A 27,438-nucleotide genomic window follows, 5' to 3' on the forward strand; every position below is an offset into this window, starting at 1 on the left:
CACAAGATCTCCTAACTGAAATGAGGGTTCTATAGCCTGTTGATTATAACTTTTAACTCTCCGTTCGGCATTTTTTACAATCTGTTCACAAACTTTTTCGTCTGGAATGCATTGTTGGATCTCATTTACCGGTGGCCAAGGTAGAGCAGCTAGTAAAGGCTCACCTATAATTCGTTTGCCTAAAATTTCTATAGGTGATAATCCCGTCGTTAGGTGAGGCAATTCATTTAATATCTTTTCGAATTCAGGCATTAGTTTGGCCCACCGAGTATGTTTATGTGCACAATAAGTTCTACATAATCGTCGTAATTCTTTCATGACTCTTTCTACTAAATTACTTTGAGGGTGATATTTCGAAATTAAGATATGTTTGATTCCATATTGTCTTATCATATCTTGAAATCTTTGACTAATAAAGGCACTACCGTTGTCAGACATAAGTCGTTTAGGAATTCCCCAGTTAACAAAGTAATTTCGGGTGAGGCAGCGTATAACGCTTGCTGTATTCGCTCGTTTCAAAGTATATAGCTTCACATGTTTGGACCAACATTCCATTACAACAAACACATATGTTAATCCTCCTGAACTCCGAGGCAGAGGGCCGAAAAAATCTAATGATAGTAGATCCCACAAACCTCGAGGAATTACAGCATATAATTTATAACGCTTAGATTTGTTATTAACTTTAACCTTTTGACAGGTTTCACAAGCCCTAATAATACTTCTCACCATACGGGACATATTTTTGAAATAATAATACTTCATTAGATGTTTAATACATTTATGAATTCCAAAATGCCCGTAACCTTCATGAATATAAGTAATTAACTCGTCCACAACAGTTTTCGGAATGCAGATTTTCCATCTCTGGTGTTCCCTCTGTGCTTTCCAATACAACAAGTCGTTAAAATATAACCACACCCCCCGAGTGTTAACTGTTTCGTCCCCATTATTAAGGTTTTATATAATTCGTAGAATAACATTTTTCTTTCCTTTATGTAATACGGTAACCTACTAATTAGGACTCGTATTAGGTGTCTTTCAATAACTGGTTCTCCAATTAATCTAGCACGGTTTAAATGCCATTCAAAATAATTCCTATAACCTCCCCACCGTTTAGAATATGGAGGAGGGTCTAACAACTCTAAAGTTAAGTGTTGTTGTTTTCCTCTTGACCAATAATTTTGTTTAAATTGCTTAACAAAATCATCCCAATCCCTGAATTCAGTTCTATGCAGTACTGCCCATTCCGCAGCTTCTGCTTCTAAATGTCCTATTACAAATTGAATGCGTTTTTCATTACTCCATTTAGGAGATAATGATGTTTCAAAAGCTTTTATAAAGATTATAGGGTGAAGTTCGCCTCCTGGTTTGAATACAGGAAATCGACTTGCTACATTTGAATTTGTCGTTATGTCATCCAGACATTCTGCGAGAGAAATAGTCGGATTTTGTTTAAATTGCAGAGACGGAGTTGCATCGGATTGGCTTGCCGTGATTGCTTTATTCATATTGTTGTCGTCCGTGCTAGCAAATTCGATGTGACTGTTGTCTCTGATTACGTTATTACCTCTGCTACCTGAAATGTTCTCGTTATTATCTAATTCCGATAACCGTTTAGTAATTTCCTGTATCCGCATTTCTGTATTGGATACGCGATTAGCTAATATCGATTCTTCACTGTGCTCACGATGTGAACGCTCTGTACCTTCATCAATGTTATTATCTTTGGCAGTCTCAAGGTTACTGCATATTTCAGTAATTAAAAATTTCATGTTTTCGATTTCGGTATGGTCCTTTTCTACTTGATGGGTTAATGTCTCTAATTCTACATTATCTATTGAAGAAATCTCTACAGGTTTGGTAGAGACCTCTTTAATAGATTTCGATAATTCTCTGCGAACAGTTTCTGTTTGCATAGAAAATTCATCTCGTAACATATCGTTATTTTTCTGTATTTCATTTACAACTAAGATATGGACACTATCTAGTCTCTCGGTTAAGTCAGTGATATCGTTTCGCATGCGAGCTTTTTCCTCGCGCGATTCCTGGATATGTTCTTCTAACCTTTTACAATTATCAGCAATCTTATTACTAAGTCCTACTAATTTTTCCTGCATTTCAACTTTAGAAGACTCTATTTTATCACTTAATTCTCGACTGGTTTCATTAAGATATTCCTGCAACCTGTCTGTTGATTTTGTTAGCTCCCCTTTAAGTCTAGCAGTAGATTCCTCGTTAGACTGTTTTAATTCCTGTTTTAGTTCCTCTTTTAATCTAGCAGTAGATTCCTCGTTAGACTGTTTTAATCTAGCCATAGATTCTTCGTTAGACTGTTTTAATTCCTGTTTTAGTTCCTCTTTTAATCTAGCAGTAGATTCCTCGTTAGACTGTTTTAATCTAGCCATAGATTCTTCGTTAGACTGTTTTAATTCCTGTTTTAGTTCCTCTTTTAATCTAGCAGTAGATTCCTCGTTAGATTGTTTTAATTTAGCGATCGCCCTAAAAAGGGCTCTCATGCTCCTATCGGACATAGATTGCTCTTTGTCTGACATTTCACTTCCCGACATTATTGTAAGATATTAACTATTTACACACGCAGACTTGTAATCAACAATCCTGTAAAAGCACACTCCCTATGTACAACACTCCACTTCCAACTTGAAACAAACTCACCGGACACTAATATTGTAATTTGTAGTTCTCGATGATCAGTGTGCTGCTATGGGCTGCAGATGTAACAGCCGTCGATGCAGCCGCTGAGATGCTGCGACCCCGCTTCCGCAACCGGCAGGACGCTGAGTCGAACACCGGAAACGTCACTGGCTGCTACCACGCCCGGCACCGCCGTAGACAGGCGAAGCCCTCAGCAACACCTCTATTACCAGCCGGAGGAACGCCCCGCAGCTGACGTACTGGGCCTATTAGTTTAGGGAGAAAAAAGGTTGTCGGGGTTTGCAGCGTTCAGCTGCTGCCCAACAGATGCGCCTTCTCGTGGAACAACTGCGTGACCGTACTGCTTGGCTGCGGCTCCATCAGATGCCCACACCCACGAAGTCGCCGCTGGCTGGTGAAGGCTCCACGAAAACTCGCGTTGACTTCCGAAGGACTCTTGATGTTTTGTTTCGTACCTGTGTGCCTTAGTTGCACACAAGTCCTGTTTCTAAGGTCGCCACGGTATAGTGTAACGACGTATTAGTTTTTCGTTTGATATATGTATGACCATGTGCAGACTTCGTCACCTACGTCAGTTACAACCCACTTCAAAAATGATTCATATTCTTTTAAATTGTCATAGAATGGTTCTTGAACGAAACTGTAAAACATCAGTTGAGTCGTGTGCAAAGAATTACATCACTTGGGCCAATTGGTTTTTGTAACTTTTCCCAATTTAAATTTCGTTTGTTTCTCCTCAGAAATTATATTGACACACGCTATCTTGATCTAATCGATATCAGAATCACACATTAAATAAACTTTTTAGATTCAAAGTTTCGGCGAACGACGTAAGAATTACTAATCTTGTCAAATATATTATTAATCCGTTCACACAATTCTTCATAAATAAATCTTCAAGACACGTGTTTCAACTTTAATAGCATACACTATTTTATTAGCTTCCTACACATACAGATGTGAACTTGAGCGTTGACAGACAGTGACTGACATTTCAATAAGATTAAGCTCTATATGACGTCATTGTTGTACAAAAAGAGTATAAAAATTCATTTTTAATTTTTAGAAACACGACGCAACAACTCGGTTCCAGGATCTTCTGTTGCTCCTTGGCTGTCGACCCGCGACGCATAGCGGCCAGCAATTTCCTCTCTGGTCGCGGCAACGAAGATGCTGTCCCCGTTCGTTGCGCCGCCCTCTCTGTACATGAAACACATAAAAAAAATACAAAACTTTTAGATAATTCACATCTATTACAAATAATAAGAAAACACATAAACAAAACTAAATCAAACTTATAGTCACCTGCAAACTGGGCTGACTTTGGTGGATGGGTGACGCTTAATTTCGTCCCACTACACCGTCTGGACCCAGAACTCAACTTGTGTACTTAGTGCCGGGATGTTGTTGCACAGTCTCAATTTTTGGGATTCCTCTTTGATAAAAGGCTGACACAGCTGTCCCATATTTGTTAACTAAAGAGTCGCCCGCACGCGTAAGCTTAAACCTCTCCACTTCCTCGCCCACACCTCTCAGGGAGCGAATCATCCTATTCGGCCTAACTCCGTATGTACTGGGCCACAGTTTCGACCTAACTGGATGGTGGTCACCAGGTTTATGCTTCAGGGGTACCTTCAAATTTGAAATGACTGCACCGAGTCTGTCATCGTGGAATAAGTCGAGTCACTGGCACCAGTCCACAGCTCGTCGTATAGTGGCTGCCTCTGGGCTCCAGTGTCCCGGGTTCGATGCCCGGACCGGTTGGGGATTTTCTCTGCCCGGGGTTGGGTGTTTGTGTTGTCCTCATCATTTCTTCATCATCATCATCATCATCATCATCATCATCATCATCATTTGTGATTGTGGCTAGATTGGGTTGTGTAAAAATTGGGACTTCGTGTGGGTGCTGATGACCACGCAGTTGAGTGCCCCACACACCAATCATCATCATCATCAGACCACTTCATTGAGACCACTTCATTGAGACCACTTCATTGAGACCACTTCATTGAGACTACTTCCTTTGACACTCTGTGATATAGCATGGTTCTCCTCTCCCATCTGCTAAGTTTTGAATATCTGCTGATAGCAAATTTTTTTTCTTTCCTATAATTTTCTACCATGTTTCCAGTACTGTTTTGTAAGTCATATATGGCACATGTATTGCTTTTGCAGAGGTGTAACTGGGCTTTCTCCATTTAGCTTTGTTGTTTAGTTTATTCTTCTCACTACGCTGATTGCATTGGTGGGATCAGTTTGGCTGTGGAAGGTGTTGATTAAGTATTACAATCGATTGGGGTTAACACCATAGTTCGATACGTGTGAAACTTGGTGAGCTAATCGGCACAATTTAATTTAATGACCCATACCAACAGAATGCTGAGCATTCTGACTTTTATGGAAAGTACTTTAAATTACCAGTGACAAGACAGTTGACATTCAAATACATCAGCAGCCCCGTCTTCCATTACAAATTTCATCATAGCTACTGTTAGATTATGACTTTTGACTACTTATTTTTGTGTATAAAATGATATGCAGTATTGATTAATTGATTTAATAATTAATAATTTCATATAATTTATCCTAATTTGCAGTAGGGCACTGATGCATGTAAATAAGGGATCTACATTGTGTGAAAGTAATAGCACCCAGGTATTTTTCTGAATTTCTGACCAGCAACATTTTCTGTGAGCCAAAATCATATTAGTTCTTGTAATATAAGAAAATCAGAAAAATCCAACCTAGCCATTTTTAAACCACAATGTAGCCTCCAAAATAGCAGTTTGTTCTTGTGCCAGTCTACAAAGAGTCAGACTTCACCCAGAATTGGCAGTCGGTCGTTTGAAAGCTCACGAGTAAGACCTATGTGGGGAGCACCCCCAGTGTCAATTTGTGCCACTACTACGTGTGTTCGGCGAGCAAAAATATGTCCACTGACAACAGCAAATCTCGAGACGTGGATGCTTAATAATTTTTGAGTGATTTCTGTAGCCTAAATTAATGAACATCTTTACTAAACTGTGTTGTGATTGAAAAATGGTAGGAAATGTTACGGTCATCAAAACTACCGATTGTTGAATACTGAAGCTCGTTATGGACTGGATTGAACTACCGAAGTGTAATCATTTCTGTAATAAATTACTACAGGGTAGTGTTAAAAAGGAACTGTGACTTTTTTGTGTAAATACTGACTGTATTTTGTACCACAGTCAAACAATTAACTTCACCACTGTTATTGTAGATGTCGATCTGGTTTTGTGGGCTAGTAAGTTTTTGTAATTGATAAACAGGTCACTGTTCTTAACAGTTGAACTTAGTGAAGAATGCATGTATGTGTGTTAATGCAATCTAGATTATATGTACATTTTTGAGTAAACACCATCCCTCACTCATTTGGACTTTCAACTTCACTGATAAAAGAGTGATGATGCTACTGAGGAAAGAACTACAATAAGCAGGTCAGTTCTGCTTAAAGTCTTTGCTGAAGCAGAGAACTTACCTCTCCGTTTCTCACAGTACCAACTCCAGCTCACTTACGCAATCGCACTCGAATGTTTTCCTAATTGTCCAACTTATCGGATTCTTCTCGGATAAGGGGCACCGATCCACCCACCCTCGGGGGTGATTAACAGTCGGAATGCACCTGGAGGTCCCCCACGTAACTTGCTCAGAATGTGCACACCGTGTTCTGCCCCCTCCGTTAGCACCCAGACCACGAATTGAGACCAACCTGCATCATCCCTGTTATCTTTCAATGTCTGTTTTTGTCAGTTCATCAGGAGTATCAGGATGGTAGTAGCTCTGAAACCCCGAGTAAGGCAGGATATGCTTTACGCCTCCTGCTAACCCTTTTTTTTAAAAAAGAAAATTGCTACCAGGAACATCTAGTGTTTTTACTGCAGAGCTGGTAGTCATTAACAGAGCTTTAAGTTTTATAAAACAGACTTCTGTTGATGAGATCTTAATTTGTAGTGACCCAGTGAGCAGTCTCCGTGCTATTGACCGATGTTACTTTCGTCACCTACTGTTTACGATCTTTTCCGTGACCTCGGTTGCAGTGCCTGCTCAGTTGTCTGTCTCCGGGTCCTGAGTCCAGGGAATGAACCGGCTGCCTGTTTGGCTGGAGAAGCGATTACCCACCCGACATTCACGTAGACAGTAGTGTGTGGAGATCTGCAGACCTCTGTTCACTCAGAAACAGAACATCTGGTGAGCTACTGTCCCTTTTAACAAACTCTACACTATCGAGGAGACTGCTGCTGTACCGCTGTAATGAATCTCCTATCCTACGTAGCACAGTCTTCCGAATTGTTCACCTCTAATGTTGGTGGACAGCGTACGGTGGTTTTGAAGTGCTTTTGGGATGGTGCGGGATGGTTTGGCTGGTTCTGTGGGATTGTCAACACCACCATCTCTATCAGCTGCCACGGTCATACCTCTCCTACTCTGTTTTAATCACTTTCAGGTGTGGTTTGCCCTTTTTTCTGCCATACCCTATTTTGTGTTTTAGGGGCAACACTCCATTGTAGCCGAGACCTTCATTATTTCTTACCCTCCGTACTAGCTGTTGACAGAGTATCTGCTTAATAGGGTTTCACGCTTCCCCCAAGATAGTGGGTGCTGTTCCCCTCTTTAAGACTTCGACTCTCCGGAGAGGGGCAGCTGAGGGAGGGGAGACTCCCGCCACACGCCGAGCCCCGAGCGACACTCGCCCGCGCCCACCCACCTCTTGACGTCACTGTTACTCTCACCTTATTTTCTTGTCGGCAGCCCATCTGATGTTCATTACGTTTATAGATTTATGACTTTTGCTATTTTGAATGTCCTGGCTAGGTCATCTTCTTCCTCTGTAACTTGGTGAGCCCATTATGTGGTCGGTGGGGATCGGATAGGAGTGAAGTTTCTGCCTCCACAAATGGGTGTGGGGAGAGTCCTTGTATGCTCTTATAATTTTGTATCTGCCCAACCCGTAGACATTTACCTCTCTTTAAATTAATTCTCAGCTGTGACAGAATGTCTGCAAGGTCGCCACAGGCTCTGGAAATTGGGGAATATCGGGGAATTTTAAACACGTCAGGGAAATTGGGGAAATTTGAAAAAACACTAGAAATACTCATTTTTGTCTCGGTATGTGAAATGGTTTGTTTACTGATGTGTCGTGCACCGTCGCTGAGCACGTGCGCCTCTTCCCTACTCCCTCATTGCTGCTGCTTCTCTTCTCCCCTTCCTACCATTCCCATCAGTTCGCAGTCGGTGCTGCCGACACTTCTTACCACCAGCCTAGCAGCTGCCGACGAGAGGCGTGGAGGTGTGGGGAGTGGTTTGTTCGGATCTGATTCTGAGAGACTGTAGACGCAGTGGCCAGAGCTGGCAGCCCTGCGTACGTGAGTTGCGTCTTAGTGATTGTATGAATGCGTGTGTGCTCTTGTTTGGCTGTGGCTGAAAATTTAGTTGTGAGAGTGTGATTGTCTTTTCTACGTGCCCGTTCTGGTTCAGTGATCGGCCTTACGGTGACTCGCTACCTATCCTCATTATTATCGATTCTCGGAGTATTCGTACGGATCGAGCACCGTGGCCTCATTTCGTCGACGCGCTGTCTGTGACTCTGAATAGCTGGCCACACGAGTGGATTTCCGTGACGACCTAAAACTGCAGGCCGTTTCTGCGAGTATCTGTAATGTGTCTGGCCTGCCGTTCAGTTTCCACTAATGTGCAGGCCCTGCCTGTCTGATCTAGTCCCACTGATCTGCCTGCAGGCCGGATCTGCTTGTGTGTGGTGCGATGCAGCAGATTTTCATGGTTTATCCTCGGACCCAGGTCTGCGGTGCTCCTCAGCAGACCAGAGGCCGTGGGCAATGGATTTCAGGAATTGTGACTGTCTCACCACAAGTACGTTGCACAGTGCGGCATTTTATAGACATTTTATTTGTTCTAGTACATTTTGGCACTTCAAAAGTAGTTTATATATCAGAAAAATTGTGTTGGTTGCTGGCAGCTTGTGCGCTATGTACTCATGTATTTGTCAAAAGAAAAGTCACATAATACTCACTAGACATGGCCTGCACCTCAACAGGTATGGGAAGGGGAGGTTGGCAAAGCTTATACGTGACAGCATAGGTGGGGTTGGTGGGATCACTCGTGGGAAAATTCCTGCAGTAGTGGGTGTTAGAGCTGCACCTTTTTTAGATTGAAGTCAGCTGATAGGTATTCCTGCTTAAGGGAAGTTTCTCTAACAAGGGAATCACTTTTGACAAAGCTTAGGTATCCGAGTAATAAGGGAATTAGTATATTTCATCAAAATATACAAGGTATTAGAGGTAAAGTTAGTGAACTGCTTATAGATGTTGACTCTGAAATTATTGGTATATCTGAACACTTCTTAAATAAGGAGATAATTCAGAGGCTTCCTTTACCAGGATACAGGTTGGCTGGCTGCTTTTCGAGGAGCTCTTTGCAGTGTGGGGGAGTAGCCATGTATGTGAAAAACGGCATCCCATTTGAGTCAATTGATGTGTCAAAGTACTGCACTGAAAATGTGTTTGAATGTTGTGCAGGGGTGGTTAAATTTAATGGAGCTAATCTTGTAACTGTTGTTATTTATAGATCCCCAGACTCCGATTTCACAACATTTTTGCTAAAGCTAGAAGAGGTTCTTGGTTCACTTTATAGGAAATACAAAAAGTTAGTTATATGTGGTGACTTCAATATTAATTGTATAAGTGATTGTGCAAGGAAGAGGATGTTGGTAGACCTCTTTAATTCATATAATCTTATGCAAACCGTATTCTTTCCAACGAGAGTGCAAGGGAACAGTAGAACAACCATAGACAACATTTTTGTTCATTCCTCATTACTAGAAGGGCATTCTGTTAGCAAAAAGGTGAATGGCCTTTCAGATCATGATGCGCAAATTTTAACTTTAAAAGATTTTTATGCTGCAACATGTGTTAAATATAGTCATCAGCTGTTCAGGAAAGCTGATCCAGTTGCTGTAGAGACCTTTGTAAACCTTATAAAGGAACAAGAGTGGCAAGATGTTTATAGTGCTGATACAGTAGACGATAAATATAATGCTCTTCTCAAGACTTTTCTCATGCTCTTTGAAAGTAGCTTTCTGTTAGAACGTTTAAAACAGGGTACTAGCACAAACAGGCAGCCTGGGTGGCTGACTAGAGGGATAATAATATCTTGTAGAACAAAGTGGCAATTACATCAAAACGTTAGAAACAGTCAAAATCTAAATGCAGCAGCCCATTACAAACAGTATTGTAAGGTGCTTAAAAATGTTATTAGGAAGGCAAAAAGTATGTGGTATGCAGATAGAATAGCTAAGTCTCAGGATAAAATTAAAACCATATGGTCAGTCGTAAAGGAAGTTGCTGGTCTGCAGAGACAGGTCGAGGATATAGAATCAGTGCGTAGTGGGAATGTCCATGTTACTGATAAGTCGCATATATGTACAGTATTTAATAATCACTTTCTGAATATAGCAGGTGAACTAAATAGAAACCTAGTCCCAACAGGGAATCATATAGCGCTCTTAGAAAAAAGTGTTCCGAGACTGTTACCTGAAATGCTCCTCCATGATACTGACAAGAGGGAGATTGAGTTAATAATTAAATCACTAAAGACCAAGAACTCTCATGGATATGACGGGGTATCTAGCAGAATACTGAAGTATTGTTCTATGTATGTTAGCCCAGTTCTCAGCCATATCTGTAACTTTTCCTTTAGGAGTGGTCGTTTTCCTGACCGATTAAAGTACTCGGTAGTGAAGCCACTTTATAAAAAGGGAGACATTGATAATGTTGACAATTTTAGACCTATTTCTATGCCATCGGTGTTTGCTAAAGTTATCGAGAAGGTTGTATATACAAGGTTACTGGAGCATTTAAATTCACATAATTTGCTGTCAAATGTTCAGTTTGGTTTTAGAAATGGTTTAACAACAGAAAATGCTATATTCTCTTTTCTCTGTGAGGTTTTGGACGGATTAAATAAAAGGTTGCGAACGATAGGTGTTCTCTTTGATTTAATGAAGGCTTTTGACTGTGTTGACCACAAAATATTACTGCAGAAGTTGGACCATTATGGAGTAAGGGGAGTAGCTTACAATTGGTTCGCCTCTTACTTTAAGAACAGAATGCAGAAGGTGATTCTCCGCAATATTGAGAGTGGCAGTGATGTTCAGTCCCAATGGGACACTGTTAAGTGGGGCGTTCCCAAAGGGTTGGTGCTGGGGCCACTGCTGTTTCTTATTTATATAAATGATATGCCTTCTAGTATTACAGGTGATTCAAAAATATTTCTGTTTGCTGATGACACCAGCTTGATAGTGAAGGATCTTGTGTGTAATATTGAAACAGTAACAAATAATGTAGTTCATGAAATAAGTTCGTGGCTTGTGGAAAATAATTTGATGCTGAATCACAGTAAGACTCAGTTTTTACAGTTTCTAACTCACAATTCAACAAGAACCGATATTTTGATCAGACAGAATGGGTATATTATAAGCGAGATGGAACAGTTCAAATTCCTAGGCGTTCGGATAGATAGTAAGCTGTTGTGGAAATCCCATGTCCAGGATCTTGTTCAGAAGCTAAATGCTGCTTTATTTACCATTAGAACAGTATCTGAAATAAGTGACAGTTCAGCACGAAAAGTAGTCTACTTAGCATATTTTCATATGCTTATGACGTATGGTATTATTTTTTGGGGTAATTCTTCTGATTCAAAAAGGGTATTTTTGGCTCAAAAACGGGCTGTTCGAGCTATGTGTGGTGTAAGTTCGAGAACCTCTTGTCGACCCCTATTCAGAAATCTGGGAATTCTGATATTGCCCTCACAGTATATATTTTCTTTAATGTCGTTTGTTGTTAGCAATATTAGCCTATTCCCAAGAGTTAGCAGCTTTCACTCAGTTAATACTAGGCAGAAATCAAATCTGCATGTAGAATGCACTTTTCCTTGACTCTTGTGCAGAAAAGAGTGCAGTATTCTGCTGCATCCATTTTCAGTAAGCTACCACAAGAACTCAAAAATCTTAGCAGTAGCCCAGACTCTTTTAAGTCTAAACTGAAGAGTTTCCTCATGGCTCACTCCTTCTATTCTGTCGATGAGCTCCTGGAAGAGCTAAAAAATTAAGCAAATTCCAGTGTTACATTGTTGATTTTCTTCATTTAAACTTACGACTTGTCACCTGAATATGTTTTTTTTTTTATATTTCATTTTATCTGTTTCTAATATCGTGTTATAATTTTATGTATTGACTCGTTCCATGACCATGGAGACTTCTCCTTAATTTGGTCCCACAGAACAATAAATAAATAAATAAATAAAATAATAGATGTAACACGATATCAAACATAGTAGAAACAACCTTTTATTGGCAGCCACCGACAGAGCTGGTTTACACAGTTCATCCCCATCTTACACATTTCTTTCAAGAGGCCTACTTTTTTCTGAGGTTATTTATGAAATTGGTGAAGGTATTTTAAATCTCTTTTAACTCCAAAGAAATGCGTATTTTTGTCACCAAAAATGTTTCATTTATTTGAAATAAATTAATATCAGTGGTTTTAATGAAACACGCATACCGTGTGGCTTGCTTTCTCCATCTAAAAACAGTTCATTACAAAAGATGTTGAAGTTAGTACTAAAGATTTTTGCCCACATCAGGAAATGCCATCTGCTTGCAAGGTTTTTTTAAAGATATTTCCTAGTTTACACTATTGTTTCTTGTACCGTAGCTACAAAGACAGATTGTCAACTTACGTCTTAATTTTCACCCTTGAAATCTCAAAATTTGTCAGGGAAAATGCTAAAACTTGTCTGGAAATCAGGGAATTTCACTCAGGGAAACTTGTGGCAACCCCAGTCTGATACATCGCCATGAGTCCCTTGATCCTTACCGACCAACCGACACATTTCTTTGCGTTGTCCTGCTTCTGTAATTGTAACCTCTTCACATTTTCAACTGTGCGAATCCGAGCAAAGGAGATTGCAAAAAAGGTGACAGTTGCTAGGATATTAGGTATAAAACCTAACATCCGAGAAGAAATACGTAGTCTTAGAATCTATAAATTTCGGTACCACTTTGCGCAGTGGACAGTGACACCGTGTAGCATTAATTGTCAATTCACGAGCCTAAGTTCGAATATTCGTGCGAGTTGCTCTTTCCGTGTAGCAGAATTAGTGTAACTCCGTTTTTCTGCGCAAATCTGTTTCCAATCAGTTGCATGTCGAACAGCACCCACTCGGCAGCAGTAGTACCTGAAAAACAGCATTCGGTGAAATCAAAAAAGTGTATGAGCACTTTGCAAAGTGTCAGTTGCACCCAAATAGTACTACTTTTACTGCAACAACAAAAGTAAAGAACATTAACAGTTTGTGTTACAATCGCCCGGTAATGACGACAGTCCTGTACTGTGATCTTGACAGACCTCTTAGCCACTTGTATGCATCGTGACTAAAATGCTTGTAATGTAGTTGAGAATTCAGTTTTTTATACAGATAACCTCCTCAATTCTCATATTTACTATTGTAACTCAAAGCATTAAACTTACTAAGTATATTGTTCACTCTCAAAATTATATACAAATCAACTCGAATCAGTCTGTAGTTTGCAGTTGTAGTGTACAGAATGTAATTATAATACTACTGCGACTCCCTGTTAAGTTACAGCTGTGTGCCGGAGTGGTACATTACCTTTCACAGGCAAGTGTTCTGCCTACTGAACAATCCGAGCACGACTCACAACCTGTGCTCACAACTTTACTTCTACCAGTTCCTCATCTCCTACCTTCGAAACTTTACACAAGTTCTGTCACATTCCTCGCAGTCTCGACACTCCCTAAAGAAATGATCGTACCCAGAAATGGCGCAGCTGTTGCCTAAAACGTAGTTTCTGCAATGAATTTTGATTCTACTGTGGAGTGTACACTGATAAGCAACTTCCTGGCAGGTTCGAGTCTTGGTCAGCCACACACTTTTAATCTGCCATTAGATTTCAAATTGGTGCACACTGTGCTTGAGGTTGAAAATTCATTCAGAGCAACAAAACCACACAAACTGAAAAAAGAAAAAATAACAAATGACAATAAATTAAAAGCACATTTTGGTCTTGCTGAAACTTTCTCGGCAGCAACAGTACTTAAATACCAAATTACATAAAACTGCAATAACAGTCCAACACGTTTTCATTAAACAGTCTCAGAATAATTAATTATGTTGAAAGGCCCATCTCTACTTACTTTTTAAAGAAAAATTCATTTATGTATTGTTAATAAGAAACAGTGATACACGTTAACTCTAAGAACAATAATGCGAAAGAGAGATCGTGTTTTATTATAGTTTACTTGACCTGTCTCATATATGAAATTTTTCAACATAAGAAAAAGCAGATACATATGGCTAAATTGACAGTGAAATTAGTCTATTCTTAGTACACATATACAGAAACAATTATTGCTACACATGATCTTTGTCTTGTCATGACAACTGTATCACCACTGGAATTAGTTCACAGTGGACAACTGGCAGATTCTGCATCTGATATACCCATGACGCGCATAATCACAGGTGATTGTCAATAAAAACAAATAAGATAGTTAGAATTTTGTTTAAAAACAAAAGTATAAAATTTGTAGCTGATGTTGTTGTTTGTGCCTGTTACTTATAATTGACTTTGTAGAAGGTTCTTGTAAAATAAGTACAAAAATGAAAGAAAAAACTTTAGTAGACAGTCTCCAAAAATTTGTGCTATGCACAAAGGAAAATAAAAACTGTATTTGAATTTCAGCTCAATCTCTAGTGGCCTCATTGTCGACAGTAGGTTAAATGCTAATCTCCCTTGCTTCTTTTGTTTGACTACTACTACTACTACTATTACTACTACTACTAGTAGTAGTAGTAGTGTTCCAGCAGTAATTGTTCCTATTCATTAAAATGCTTATCATTATACAGTCTAATTTTGGAAGTCTAAGTATCTCAAGTGCTATCAACATTTAATGTGGTTTAGCGTTCCTTTACCTTTTATTCTTGACAGTTGTGCCTTTATGTGCTTGTTGGACTTCTGATCCATCTGTTTTAGCATTGCTATTAAGAACTGTTACACCACATTTTTAATCTGTACCAGATAACTTGTGAGATATCAATTGCATTAATGTGTATTTTCTTCACAAAACTTACGTAGACTTGTTAAGTCAAACCTACTCAGTTCAATAAGCCGTGTCCAAAATGGCTCGGAAAGAATGATGGAGAATATAATGTCTCCTTGTCTAACAACCTTCAGTCGTTTCAACCTACGCTTTGGTTTTCAGCACTTTTATTCTCACATTGCAGCCCCCCCCCCCCCCCCCCCCCACACACACACACACACATGCACAGGAGTTGTGTCACGTCACTGGCTGCCTCCACAGGCACAACAGTTGCCGATGCGCGTGGTTCTGATGCAGAATCGTGTCTTTCTCAACTCACAATGAAGTATTGACAAATCTATATTTGTTCATGATAGGAGGTCACATGTTATGACAGGTCGGTGTAGCAAGCACGTTATTATAAATGTTTTCATAGAAATAAAGTGGTGATGGCTAATAACTTGTAGTTCGCATATTTCTGTACTTCATGGACCCGATGCCCACAATAATCCTGACAAATACCCAGGGAGACCCTCAGCCAAGATACAGACCTCATAAATGCCTTGTTGTTGTTGTTGTGGTCTTCAGTCCTGAGACTGGTTTCATGCAGCTCTCCATGCTACTCTATCCTGTGCAAGCTGCTTCATCTCCCAGTACCTACTGCAGCCTACATCCTTCTGAATCTGCTTAGTGTATTCATCTCTTGGTCTCCCTCTACGATTTTTACCCTCCACACTGCCCTCCAATACTAAATTGGTGATCCCTCGATGTCTCAGAACATGTCCTACCAACCGATCCCTTCTTCTAGTCAAGTTGTGCCATAAGCTCCTCTTCTCCCCAATTCTATTCAATACCTCCTCATTAGTTATGTCATCTACCCATCTAATCTTCAGCATTCTTCTGTAGCACCACATTTCGAAAGCTTCTATTCTCTTCTTGTCCAAACTATTTGTTGTCCATGTTTCACTTCTATACATGGCTACACTCCATACAAATACTTTCAGAAACGACTTCCTGACACTTAAATCTACACTCGATGTTAACAAATTTTTTCTTCTTCAGAAACGCTTTCGTTGCCATTGCCAGTCTACATTTTATATCCTCTCTACTTCGACCATCATCAGTTATTTTGCTCCCCAAATAGTAAAACTCCTTCACTACTTTAAGTGTCTTATTTCCTGATCTAATTCTCTCAGCATCACCCAACTTATTTCGACTACATTCCATTATCCTCATTTTGCTTTTGTTGATGTTCATCTTATACTATCCTTTCAAGACACTGTCCATTCTGTTCAACTGCTCTCCCAAGTCCTTTGCTGTCTCTGACAGAATTACAATGTCATCAGGAACCTCAAAGTTTTTATTTCTTCTCCATGGATGCCTTATAAAGGTGAAATTACTACTATTAATGATCCTTCCTTCCCATCAACATCAGAACCACTGGTTTTGAAAGTTAACATTTGTGCTGATATGCCCCCCCACCCCCCCTATTTTTGTGCTTGTGTTTGTTATTGTTTGGTTTTCCTATCTGTTCACTTCTGGTTTGGCACGGGACAGCACTTCGATTGTGGGTGCTAAAATAGACTGCCACAGTGTGTTGACAAATTCTCTGTCCTGCCAGTCGGAGATACTATTCAGGAGTGAACTGTCGACATATTGCTATTCCACAGGGTCTCGAGGCACTGCAACTCGGAGAACTGTAAGAGCGGCAGGACCGAGCGGGAGGCAATGCGTATCTTCCGCAGTGCCCGAAACCTGCGTAAAGTACACATGTGGTGCGCCGTCAGCCCCCACGTCATCGACGTGCTCTGCGACAAATGCCGGAGACTCGCAGATCTCCGCCTGCACGCCGCCCAGAAGCTCGGCTATTCGGTAAGTGTTACATTCTTTTTATTAAAAGATGGGAAATCCGGGATTGAGTAATGACAAGATTGCTATTGATAGATTGCTATTCACCGTATAACGGAGATGCTGAGTCTCAGATAAAACAAAAAGTGCTGAACAAGTAAACTTACAGCTGAAAGGCCTCCTTCTGGATTACACACACACACACACACACACACACACACACACACACACACACACACACACACACACACACACACACACACACACCGCACATGCACGCATGCAAATAGAACTCACATACATGCCCACTGTCTCAGGCTGCCGAGGCCAGATTGTGAGCAACTGCATGTAATGGGAGAAACAATCTGGGTAGAGGGGGTGAGGATGAGACTGGATGGGAGGGATAGCACGTAGAGGTGGGGGACACTAAAGTGCTGCTTGTGGGAACATACAGGAATGAGGAGGGGAGATGGTAGGGCAGCTAGGTGCAGCCGGGGTGTTAGACAGAGAGCGGGGAGTTGGGGAGAGGGGGGTGCGGGAAAGGAGAGAAGTAAAAGGACTGTGGGTGCATTGGTGGAATCGAAGGCTGTGTAGTGCTGGAGTGGGGACAGAGAATAGGATAGGTGGGTTAAAGACAATTATCGACAGAGGTTGTGGCGAGGAGAGTTACGAGAACATAGGATATATTGCGAGAGTTCCCAGCTGTGCAGTTCAGAAAAAGCTGGTGGTGGTAGGAAGGAACCAAGTGGCACAGGCTGTGAAGCAGTCATTAAAATGAAGAATGTCGTGTCGGACAGCACGCTCGGCAACTCTGTACCACCTCTACAAAAGCCTCCGAACCTCCCACACGTCGCCTCATAGCTGATAAACCCTGCCTTGCTAATGTTGTACTTTTACCCCACCCTCAAAAACTCCCTTCCACCACCGTCCGGAATTCAGAACCTAAATAGACCCGAAACACAGTCGTGATCTTTCCTCCGAAAGACTTAGCCCCAGAAAGTCCTTTCTGAAGGACTTACCTCTTGCCTGGTTCCAAAGTTCAGTCCTGCTGGACTTTTTAAGGAACTTCTCTCCTTCTCCTGGTCTCTGCAGTGGAAAAAATTGTTTGCTACCGACCCTACCCACCAGACTCGACCAAAGACTAATGTCGGACCTGGCCGACTCAGTTCCCTCCCATTACCCCCAACTCACCCCCTGTTAACTTCCCAGAATTTCTTAAGCTCGGACCTCGCTTCACCGTCATTCCCCAAATTCCTCGACGTGTAAACTAACTTTCCATCTGGAGAAAGAACTCAATCCACCATGTAAAAACTGATCCTGACCTTGCAAGCCTACCTGCTGACAAAGGCTCCACCACTGTGGCTTTGAACTGCAAGGATTACATGGCAGAAGGGCTCCACCAGCTGTCTGATTTGTCCATCCACAAACCGTGCCACATTGACCCTGTTCTAGAAATCTAGCAGGGTCTCCAGACTCTCCTAAAATCTTGCACAACCTCTCCCCAGAGTCTCAGTCTCTCTCTCTCTCTCTCTCTCTCTCTCTCTCTCTCTCTCTCTCCCTCTCCCTCCCCCTCCCTCCCTCCCTCCCTCCCTCCCTCCCTCCCTCCCTCCCTCCCTCCCTCCTCCTGCTCCTCCTCCTCCCTCCTCCTCCTCCTCCTCCTCCGACCCCACCCCCCCACCACTCCCCCACTCACTGCACTCCTACTTTCTATATGCTCCACGAACTGAACCACCCACCGTTACTGTGCCCCCACTGAGAGAATCTCTGCTGTTGTAGACCAACACCCTCAGCCTATTACTTACAACCTACACTCCTATCTTAAAGACACCGACCATTTTCTCCTCAGACTCTCCACAGTTCCTTTACTGCACGGTGCCTGCTCGTCACTATTGGTGCCCCCTCCCATTACACTAACATTCCCGATGCCCACAGCGTAGCCAATACTGAATGCTACACCTGAAAAATTCCAGATCTACAACCTCCTTCCTGTCACCCTGACCGACTTTCATCTGTTAATCCTCAACCCGACAAGCCACCTTCCTCGATATTGTCCTCCACCTCGAGCGCTGCTACTTCGGCACCTCTAACCACACGGAACTTACCGGCCACGAGCAGTACCTCCACTTAGGCACAGCTGACACCCGTTCCGTACAGAGAAACCCCTGTCCCCTTTGAACAGCCCAGCCACTCCCGGCCGTTGCATCTGTAGTGACGAGCAGTGCCTCCCGCTGACGCCTTCACGGACCGACCTCGTGCAGAAACAGATATCCCGTGCCTTATTTCTCTGGTCAGCCGCCACCTTCCGGAGTCCCGCTGTCTGACCGCAGAGGACCGTTCTTCTCGTGACTCGGTGCTGCCCACGACCGGAGCAACTGAATCGCATTCTCTGCCGGGGTTTCGGCTACCTCTCGCCGTGCCCCGAGCTGAGGAACATCTTGCCCACTATCCCTCCCAAGCTGGTATTCCGCTGTCCACCGAACGTACGCGATATCCTCGTCCGTCCCTAGACGGCCTCTGCTCCCTACCCTACGCCTCTAGCTCGTATCTGTGTAAAAAAAAACGAGATGTGAGACCTGTTCCGTATGTTCTTCCATCACCATCTACGTACTGAGATGGTGGCGCCGCGTATAGACGTACTACTCGACAGATCCGCGGAAAATTAGAGTTTTTAAATCCTGTGTGTGTAAAATGTAGTAAGAAGGTGAGAAATGGTGTTAAATTATGCCCACGGTCCCAAAAATGGATCCGTCGACAATGTTTAAATACTTTAGAAGAAAGAAATGCGACTTGCGACTGTGGGAATGTGCACTGTAGTTATCGTGATTTATTGTTTTTGCGAAAAGAATATCGAGAAGGCTGTGTGACTGCTTCATTAAAATACGATCTTGTCAGCCAAACTGTACGTACAAAGCTTGAAAAAGTGATAGGAGTCAATTCAGAGTGTAGTGACACTTTTGTAAATGGGCCAAATGATAACTTCATATGGCCTAAAAAGTTCCCTCGTGTTAACCGTAATGAGAAAAACTTCAGTCTCCCAGTGGCAAAAAACCTGTGACGAGTCTAAAAGATGTGAAAATAGCGAAAGAAACAAAGTACTTTCACCAAATGCAGAGTTTAAAAACCAATCGAGTACAAAGTCTTGTAATAACGAGCGAGGAAGTACCGGTACTATAATTTTCAGTGAACATACGTATTGTGAGAACGTGACGAACACAAGTAAGAAGAACAAAGAAGATATTTACATGCTCTCAGACAGTCATGGAGAGGGCTTAGCTGGTATCATGTGTAACACGCAAACTGTGTTTAAAGTTAGTGGAATGACAAAACCAGGGGCTCCCTTGAGTGAAATTCTAAGACACTGTGAGCATTTTTTGGAGCCCAGAAGAAACTGTTTAATAATTGGGGGTGCTAATGACGTTTATAGGAATGAGGGTAAACTTCCCACAAGAGCACTAAGAAGCACTCTACAGAAAATTACAAATGTGAACTTCTATACTGCAAGTATACCACAAAGACACAATCTGATGTAAAAATCTTGTGTCAACAAAGAAATCGCTGTTACTAATAGAAAATTTGAAAAAATATGCCGAAGCTTCCCGAATGCCACACATGTGAATGTACCGTCTTCAGAAAGAAGTCATTTTACCAGCTACACAGAAATAAACTTGGAAAAGCATTCATTAGTCGAGAAATACTTAATGCAGTGTTAGCAGTTGAAGACAAGAATATCCGTACCATACCACTACCACCACCCATCACAGCAACTGAAATTCTCTAACATAAAAATGAAACTAATTCACTGGCAACAGATCCAGCACTAGAATCTTCACTTGCCACAAAAGTAGCTGAGGCAAATAAAGCCGCCACAACAGCTCCAACAGTATCAGAAACAGCTACAGACTATACAGCAGCATCACTAGCAAGAAATGTGCTTACGGCCAGCGAGTCGCATCAAAGTTGCGACACATACAGAAGAAAGAAAGACGAGATGCACGAAACCTCTGTCCCTAAAGGATTTTTGGTACCCAGCCTCAATATGAAGAAACCGTTGACACTGGATAATACAAGGAAGAGGTCCTCTCAACCAAGTTGCAACATCTTAAAATTACTTAGCCTTAATATACAGTGTCTCAAAAATAAAATTCTAGATCTCGAGATTGAGGCCAGTGAATATTGTGTTGATTGCATTTGTAATCAAGAGCACTGGTGCAAAAATTATGAATTAGAATACATTAATATTTCCCCATATACCTTGGTTGATCATTTTTATAGGAAGGAAGCCTGATCATTTTTATAGGAAGGAAGCCAAGGATGGGGGTGTCTGCATTTATGTAAAATCAGATATTAAAGTGAAAAACAGACCCGAAGCTGAACTCCTGAGCATAGAAAAACATTTTGAGGCAACAGCAGTGCAAATGAGTGTAAAAAATAGGAAAATAACAGTCATGTCAGTGTATAGATCACCATGTGATGACCCAGAATTTTTTTAAGTAGACTCAAGAACTGCTGAGCTTCTTACATGATGAGAAGACATCAGTAATTGTATGTGGGGACTTTAATGTCAATATGTTGGTAGGTAGTTCATTTAAAATTAAATTCCTCAATATTTCACATAGTTTCAACCTATATTCTAACATAAACAGTCCTACAAGGGTAACAAACACTTCAAAAAAGTTTCATAGATAATATAATTTCAAATATAGAAAGCCCAGATACAGAAGTTTTGAATATCGACCTAGGAATATCTGATCATAATGCACTTATTATTAAAGTGCTCACAGTTCCAATACATACAAAAACAGTACATTACATGTATAAGAGAATTTTCTCTCCCGAAAACTGCAACCAGTTTGGTATCACACTGACTAACCAATCTAGGGCAGAAGTATTGTCACAAACTGATACAGATGCTCTCTCTCTTTTCATGACAGATTTTGAGGTGTGCTTTTCAAAAAGATTAGTTAAAATCAACTCATCTAGCCATACACACACAAATTCTTGGTTCACGTCTGGCATTAAAAACTCTTCCAAGACTATGAAAAGACTAAACACTGAAATGAAAACCAATACCGACATTACTTTTAAAAAAATATGTTAGTAACTACAAAAAGTCATATAGAAGGATAATTAATCTAGCAAAAGTATTAAGTAATGATAGACTAATAAGGAAGTCAGACAATAAATCAAGGACCACATGGGAAATTGTTAAAAGAGAAATAGGAAAAAGCTCTAAAGACCAGGATATTGTACTTAAATCTAGTGATAACATTGAAATAAAGAAGGAAGTCTTGCCCAATTACATTAACAACTACTTTCTAAGTGTACCTGACAAATTAAGCAAGAGCCTTACCAAACAACAGCACCAAAAGTAGTCAGTAGCATGATAAGAAGTCCCACTAATACATATGAAATATTGAAAGTAATTAACAGTATGAAATCTAAAATGTCTGCAGGACTGGATGAAGTGTCAGTGACAATAATAGAAAAAGTCGGCTCACAAATCTTGGAACCACTGGTAGATATTGTCAATTTATCATTCAGTGAAGGTGAGTTCCCCAAAAGGCTGAAAATTTCTAAGGTTAAACCATTATTCAAAAATGAGGATACGCATAAGATAGTGGCCCCTATTATTCCTAATCTATATAAATGACATTGAAAGGCCGAACAGATCATCAAAAATTATGTTATTTGCAGATGATACAAGCATAATTATAAGTGATGACAGCAAATCCTTATTCAGTACAGCTGAAAAAGTTGTGAAGAGGGTGCAACAGTGGTTTTATGTAATAAGACAGACAGAAAGTCTGCTGTACAAAATTTTTGGGTATGTACATTGATCAACACTTGAGCTGGAAAGCCTGTGTCACATACATATCCAAACAAATTCAGTTCAGCATGTTTTGCACTGAGAATAATTTCCAGAGTTTGCAGTGCAGAGTGTACAAGATTAGTGTATATGGCGTATTTCGATTCTATTATATCCTATGGAATAACATTGTGGGTGCAACTAAATGTCGCTTGAGAGAGGTTTTTAAATTACAGAAAAGGGCCATTAGAATTATTACACACAGCTCTCCACAAACACACTGCAATCCCTTGTTCATGCCGCTAAACATACTTACAGTACCATCTTTGCACATATTAAAAAGCATACTGCATACAAGAACACACTCGAGTAGTTTACGTGTAAATTCAGATCTTCATGACTACAATACACATATCTGTAAGAATCTGCATGTAGAAAGAACAAGGAAAACAAAAACTCAAAAACATGTGAGCCACTGTGGATTAAATTACGGTGAGGCAAGGTTCGAGCTTAAGAAATTCTGGGAAGTTAACAGGGGGTGCTCTATAATGCTCTGCCACACTGCATCAGGGGAACAGAAGATGAAGGAAAATTTAAGTCGGAATTAAAAAAGTATCTGCTAAATAAATGTTTTTATAGCATAGAGGAATATTTTGAATCCTTAAGTCACTAACTGATAGTTGTATTGTCAATATCATGTTGTTCTCATTGTCAATTCTATGTCTCCTTTATACTCTTTTAACTCTAAATTATGTGCAATATGTTTTCGAAAATGTACTAAATATATATAAATTCATCACATACGGTACATGTTAAAGGAGCATGTTTTAATTTTCAACATGTTATACAATGTTAATTTTATGTGTTTGATAGAAATTTGTAATATTCTGCTGTGCATATCCTGGACAGTATTATGACATTTCCTATATCATGTAAATGATGCAAAGGATGATAATAAATGAAATTCCGGTCACAAGCATTACCTAATCCCATCGAAGGCAGGGCTACCTGTGAAACCGATCGTGTGATTTATGAGCTAAGTCGCAACCACTGTGCTGCTTTCTAAGTAGGTACGACAACTGTCAGGCTGTCTGTGTGCACGAACCACTAGCGGCAAACTGTGGCCGAGAAACGGCTGGACCCCACAGTTGCTGAGTAGGCTGCTCTTCAGGATATTCTCCATTTTAATTACTGCTTCACTGCTTGTGCCATCTGGATCTTTCCTAACATGTGTCCTTCCTAACAGTACCAGTTTCTCTGAATTTTGCAGGTGGTAACTCTCCCTGCAATACATCCCGAGTACCAATAACCCTCCCAGGCTGAAGCTTCATTAGTTATTGTCCATTGTCCTTCACCCGCCTGTCCCCTTCCTCATTACCCCTCAGCACTGCACTTCTTCCTTTTCCACTCTCCTTTCCCACTCCGTGCCCCTTCTCTAATCTGCCGACTGCACCTAGTTGCCCTCCCCTCTCCCCACTCTAGTACCTCCCGCTGTGGAAGTCGAACACGCACCAGAACAAATGGACGTGGTCAGCCCGTAGAGGGCTCCATGTCCGCGGCGGCTATTCCGCGCAGCGGCTCTCGCGCAGGAAGGGTACCACCGCAGACAGCGGCCAATAGCCGCTCTCTCCGGTTTCGTATACAGGTACCCGCTCTGCCCTAGTCCGGCCAGTCTGGTACGCTCTCTGGATTTCGTTTCTCTCTTGGCAGTACTGCGTTCTGGTCATTGCTCGTTGTTGACATTTGCCTGGCTCTGGTTCTGAGTGGATTTACTGTCGGTGTTTGGTGTTGTGGTTTCTACAAGCCCCCATTGTTTATCTCTTCCTCGTTGTGTCGGTCACAGTCGGTCGTGGTCGGTTGTTGTCGGTTGTCGTTGGTCTGTCGTCCGACTCGTCCTCGTGTTTACCCGGTGTTGCGTGCTCCACCGCCGGCGGCTTCCCCACCTGGCGGCTCCGATCTGCAGCCGAAGGCGTTCCCGCAGTTGGTTTTGGTTACTACACCCAGCCTGTCCCTTATGCTCCCACAAGCAGGACTCTACCGTCCCCCACTTCTATCCTGCCATCCCTTCCCATTCCTGCCCCCAGCTTACTCCCACCACCCAGATTTTCTCCCATCTTGCACAGCAGTAGCTTGCACCCTGGCCCAAGCAGCTCGAGACGGCGGTCGCGTGCGAGTGAGTTGCGTGCGGGTGCGTGGGATGGATGAGTGTGGGAGTTGTGGGTGTACTTCAGAAGGGGTCAGTGAACTGGCAGCCACCAAGTCTTGTTTGCTCAGACTGTTAGCTTTCTCTTCACCTTTCCATCACTTTTCCTGTGCTTGCAAATACTCACATTGGGTATTAGGAGCCGAAATAACCAGCTTGGCATTGCTTCTGTATAAATAGGTTGCAGTGTTGTTTTGTGGAGGAAACAGTTTCTGGTTGGCTTATTAGAGATATCTGTGGCATTGTTTTTTGCTTGCTTTAATTGAAACTGCTGAAATCCGTATCACTAAATGGCTGACACGATAATGGTCCCCATTGCAGATTGGCTGCGTAATAGCCTACAGGGGCAACAAACAATTGATTTTCGGTACTTCATATAATTACTGTCTGACCTTAAAAGAAAATGCTGTCATAATATACCCATTGAGAGGTATAATCCTAAGTCAAAGATTTAATGTAACAAAACAAGTATTACAGTTCAAAATTGTGCACATCTTGAGGCTGCATAACACACAGCACACAAATTACCCAGACTGTATACTTACACACACACACACACACGCACACAAAATAATGAAAGGAAAAAATTTCATCACTTATCACATTTTCACTGTTCATGCAGTGAAACATCCACATCAGGCATTACTCTATTACTTCTTCACTACTAACTCTATTTTCAACATGTTTTGCAGACAGTATCCACACATAGCACAGATAGATTAGGAGATATGGTTGTTGATGTCTTCAGTCTGAAGATTGGTTTGATGCAGCTCTTCACACTACAGTTATTCTGTCCTGTGCAGGCTCCGTCATTTCGAAATAACTGCAATATACAGGGTGTACATAAAGCCCAAAAACACTTCAAATAATTTATTGCACAAGAACTAAACATTGTACAGGTATCATACATATGTAATTTTGAAGAGAAAACCTGAAAGTTTTCTTCACATATACCGCCACAGCATAGTTGGGTAATTTGCCGATAGTTGGCACTAGTCGCAAATGTGGTGAGTTCAGGTGCAGAGCGAGCTTTCTTTCTGTCGGAGTTCGACAAAAACGAGTGTGCTACAGCTGTTCGACAGATGTTTAGAACCGAGTACAGTAAGAAGCCACCGACAAGGAAGGCTATTTACCGCTGGCACAGCAAATTCGTTAAGACGGATTTCTCGTGCCCGGCAAGACGAGCGGATGTCCCAGTGTGGGTGAAGTGAATGTGGAGCACATACCAGGGACATTCGTAAGCAGTCCAAAGAAATTGGTAGGTCACGCATCCCGTGAACTCGAAATGGCTCCGATGACAGTGCGGAAAGTCCTGCGACAGAAGCTGTCTGTGAAACCGTTCAAATTGGAGTTAGTGCAGAAGCTCAATGGCGACAACAAAGATGAGCATTTTGAGTTTTGTTCACAGTTGCAACAACTGAATGAGAATGCGGATGGCATTGTTGATTGCTAAATTTTTAGCGGTGAAGCTACTTTTCACACTGATGGGAAAGTGAACAGGCGTAACTGTCGAATCTGGGCTACAAAGCATCCACACAAATGCATTGAATTTGAGCGTGATTCCCCAAAGGTAAGTGTTTTTTTGTGCCTCGTCATGTCGAAAACTGTACGGGTGATTCTTCTGGTCGAGAGCACTGTCACTGGACATTCCTACCCGGACATGTTGCAGCGATGGCTGATGCCTCGAATGCAATCGGACTTTCCGTTCATCTTTCAGCAGGATGGGGCTCCACCCCATTTTCGTCGTGAAGTTCGTGGGTACCCGAACACGGAGCTATCGCATCGATGGATCGGCCATGCTACAGAAGGGGACAGCTGTTTCACGAAATGGCCTCCCTGATCGCCAGATCTCACTCCGTGTGACTTTTTTGTGTGGGGACCATTAAAGACCTGGTGTATGTACCTCCTTTATCACGTGATGTAGCAGAGCTCTGGGAGAGAATACGGGAAGCGACTGCCACAGTCGACTATGCCGTGCTGGGATGGGTACGGCAAGAATTTGATAACCACTCGTGGTTTGCACATCGAATTTTTGTACAAAAAACTTTCATAGTTTCTCTTCAAAATGCAATATGTATGACATCTGTACAATGTTTAGTTCTTGCACAATAAATAATTGAAAGTATTCCTGGACTTTATGTACACTCTGTATGTCCCTTTGACATCTACACGATTACTCTGCAATTCACAATTAAGTGCCTGGCAGAGAGTTCATAGATCCACACTTAGGCTACCACTCTACCGTTCCACTCTTGAAGAGCGTGCAGGAATAACAAACCTAAATCTTTCTGTGTGAACTCTGCTTTCTCTTATTTTATTATGATTTTACCCCCAGTAGTTCCCTCCAGTAATAAACTGGTAATTGCTTGATTTTTCAGAATGTGTCCTGTCAACCATTGAGCTCTTTTAGTCAAGTTATGCCACAGATTTCTTTTTTCCCCAGTTCTGTTCAGTACCTTTTCATTAATTATATGATCTATCCGTCTAATCTTTGGCGATCTTCTGTAGCACCACATTTCAACTTCCTGACACTTATATCCATGTTTCATGTCAACAAATTTCTCTTCTTAAAAAACTCTGTTCCTGCTATTACCAGTCTACAGTTTATATCCTTTCTACTTAAGCCCTCATCAGCAAAACTCATCTATTACTTTTAGTGTCTCGTTTCTGAATCTAATTCCCTCGGCATCCCCTGATTTAATTTGACTACATTCCATTACCTTTGTTTTACTTTGTATCCTATCTTCTCTTTATAAGACACTATC

General features: G+C 41.5%; 1 protein-coding gene across 3 annotated transcripts in view; it reads left to right on the forward strand.

Annotated features, from left to right (window-relative positions):
• Window positions 1–27,438, forward strand: part of LOC126471504 (uncharacterized) — a 136,611-nt gene that overhangs the window by 67,609 nt on the left and 41,564 nt on the right. For all 3 annotated transcript variants that reach the window (XM_050099722.1, XM_050099721.1, XM_050099723.1), the window contains exon 3: window positions 16,487–16,688. In XM_050099722.1, coding sequence (XP_049955679.1) covers window positions 16,487–16,688 — 202 coding nt within the window. The remainder of the gene's footprint in view (window positions 1–16,486; window positions 16,689–27,438) is intronic.

This window comes from Schistocerca serialis, chromosome 3 (assembly GCF_023864345.2).
Source record: "Schistocerca serialis cubense isolate TAMUIC-IGC-003099 chromosome 3, iqSchSeri2.2, whole genome shotgun sequence".
NCBI classification, from domain to species: domain Eukaryota; kingdom Metazoa; phylum Arthropoda; class Insecta; order Orthoptera; family Acrididae; genus Schistocerca; species Schistocerca serialis.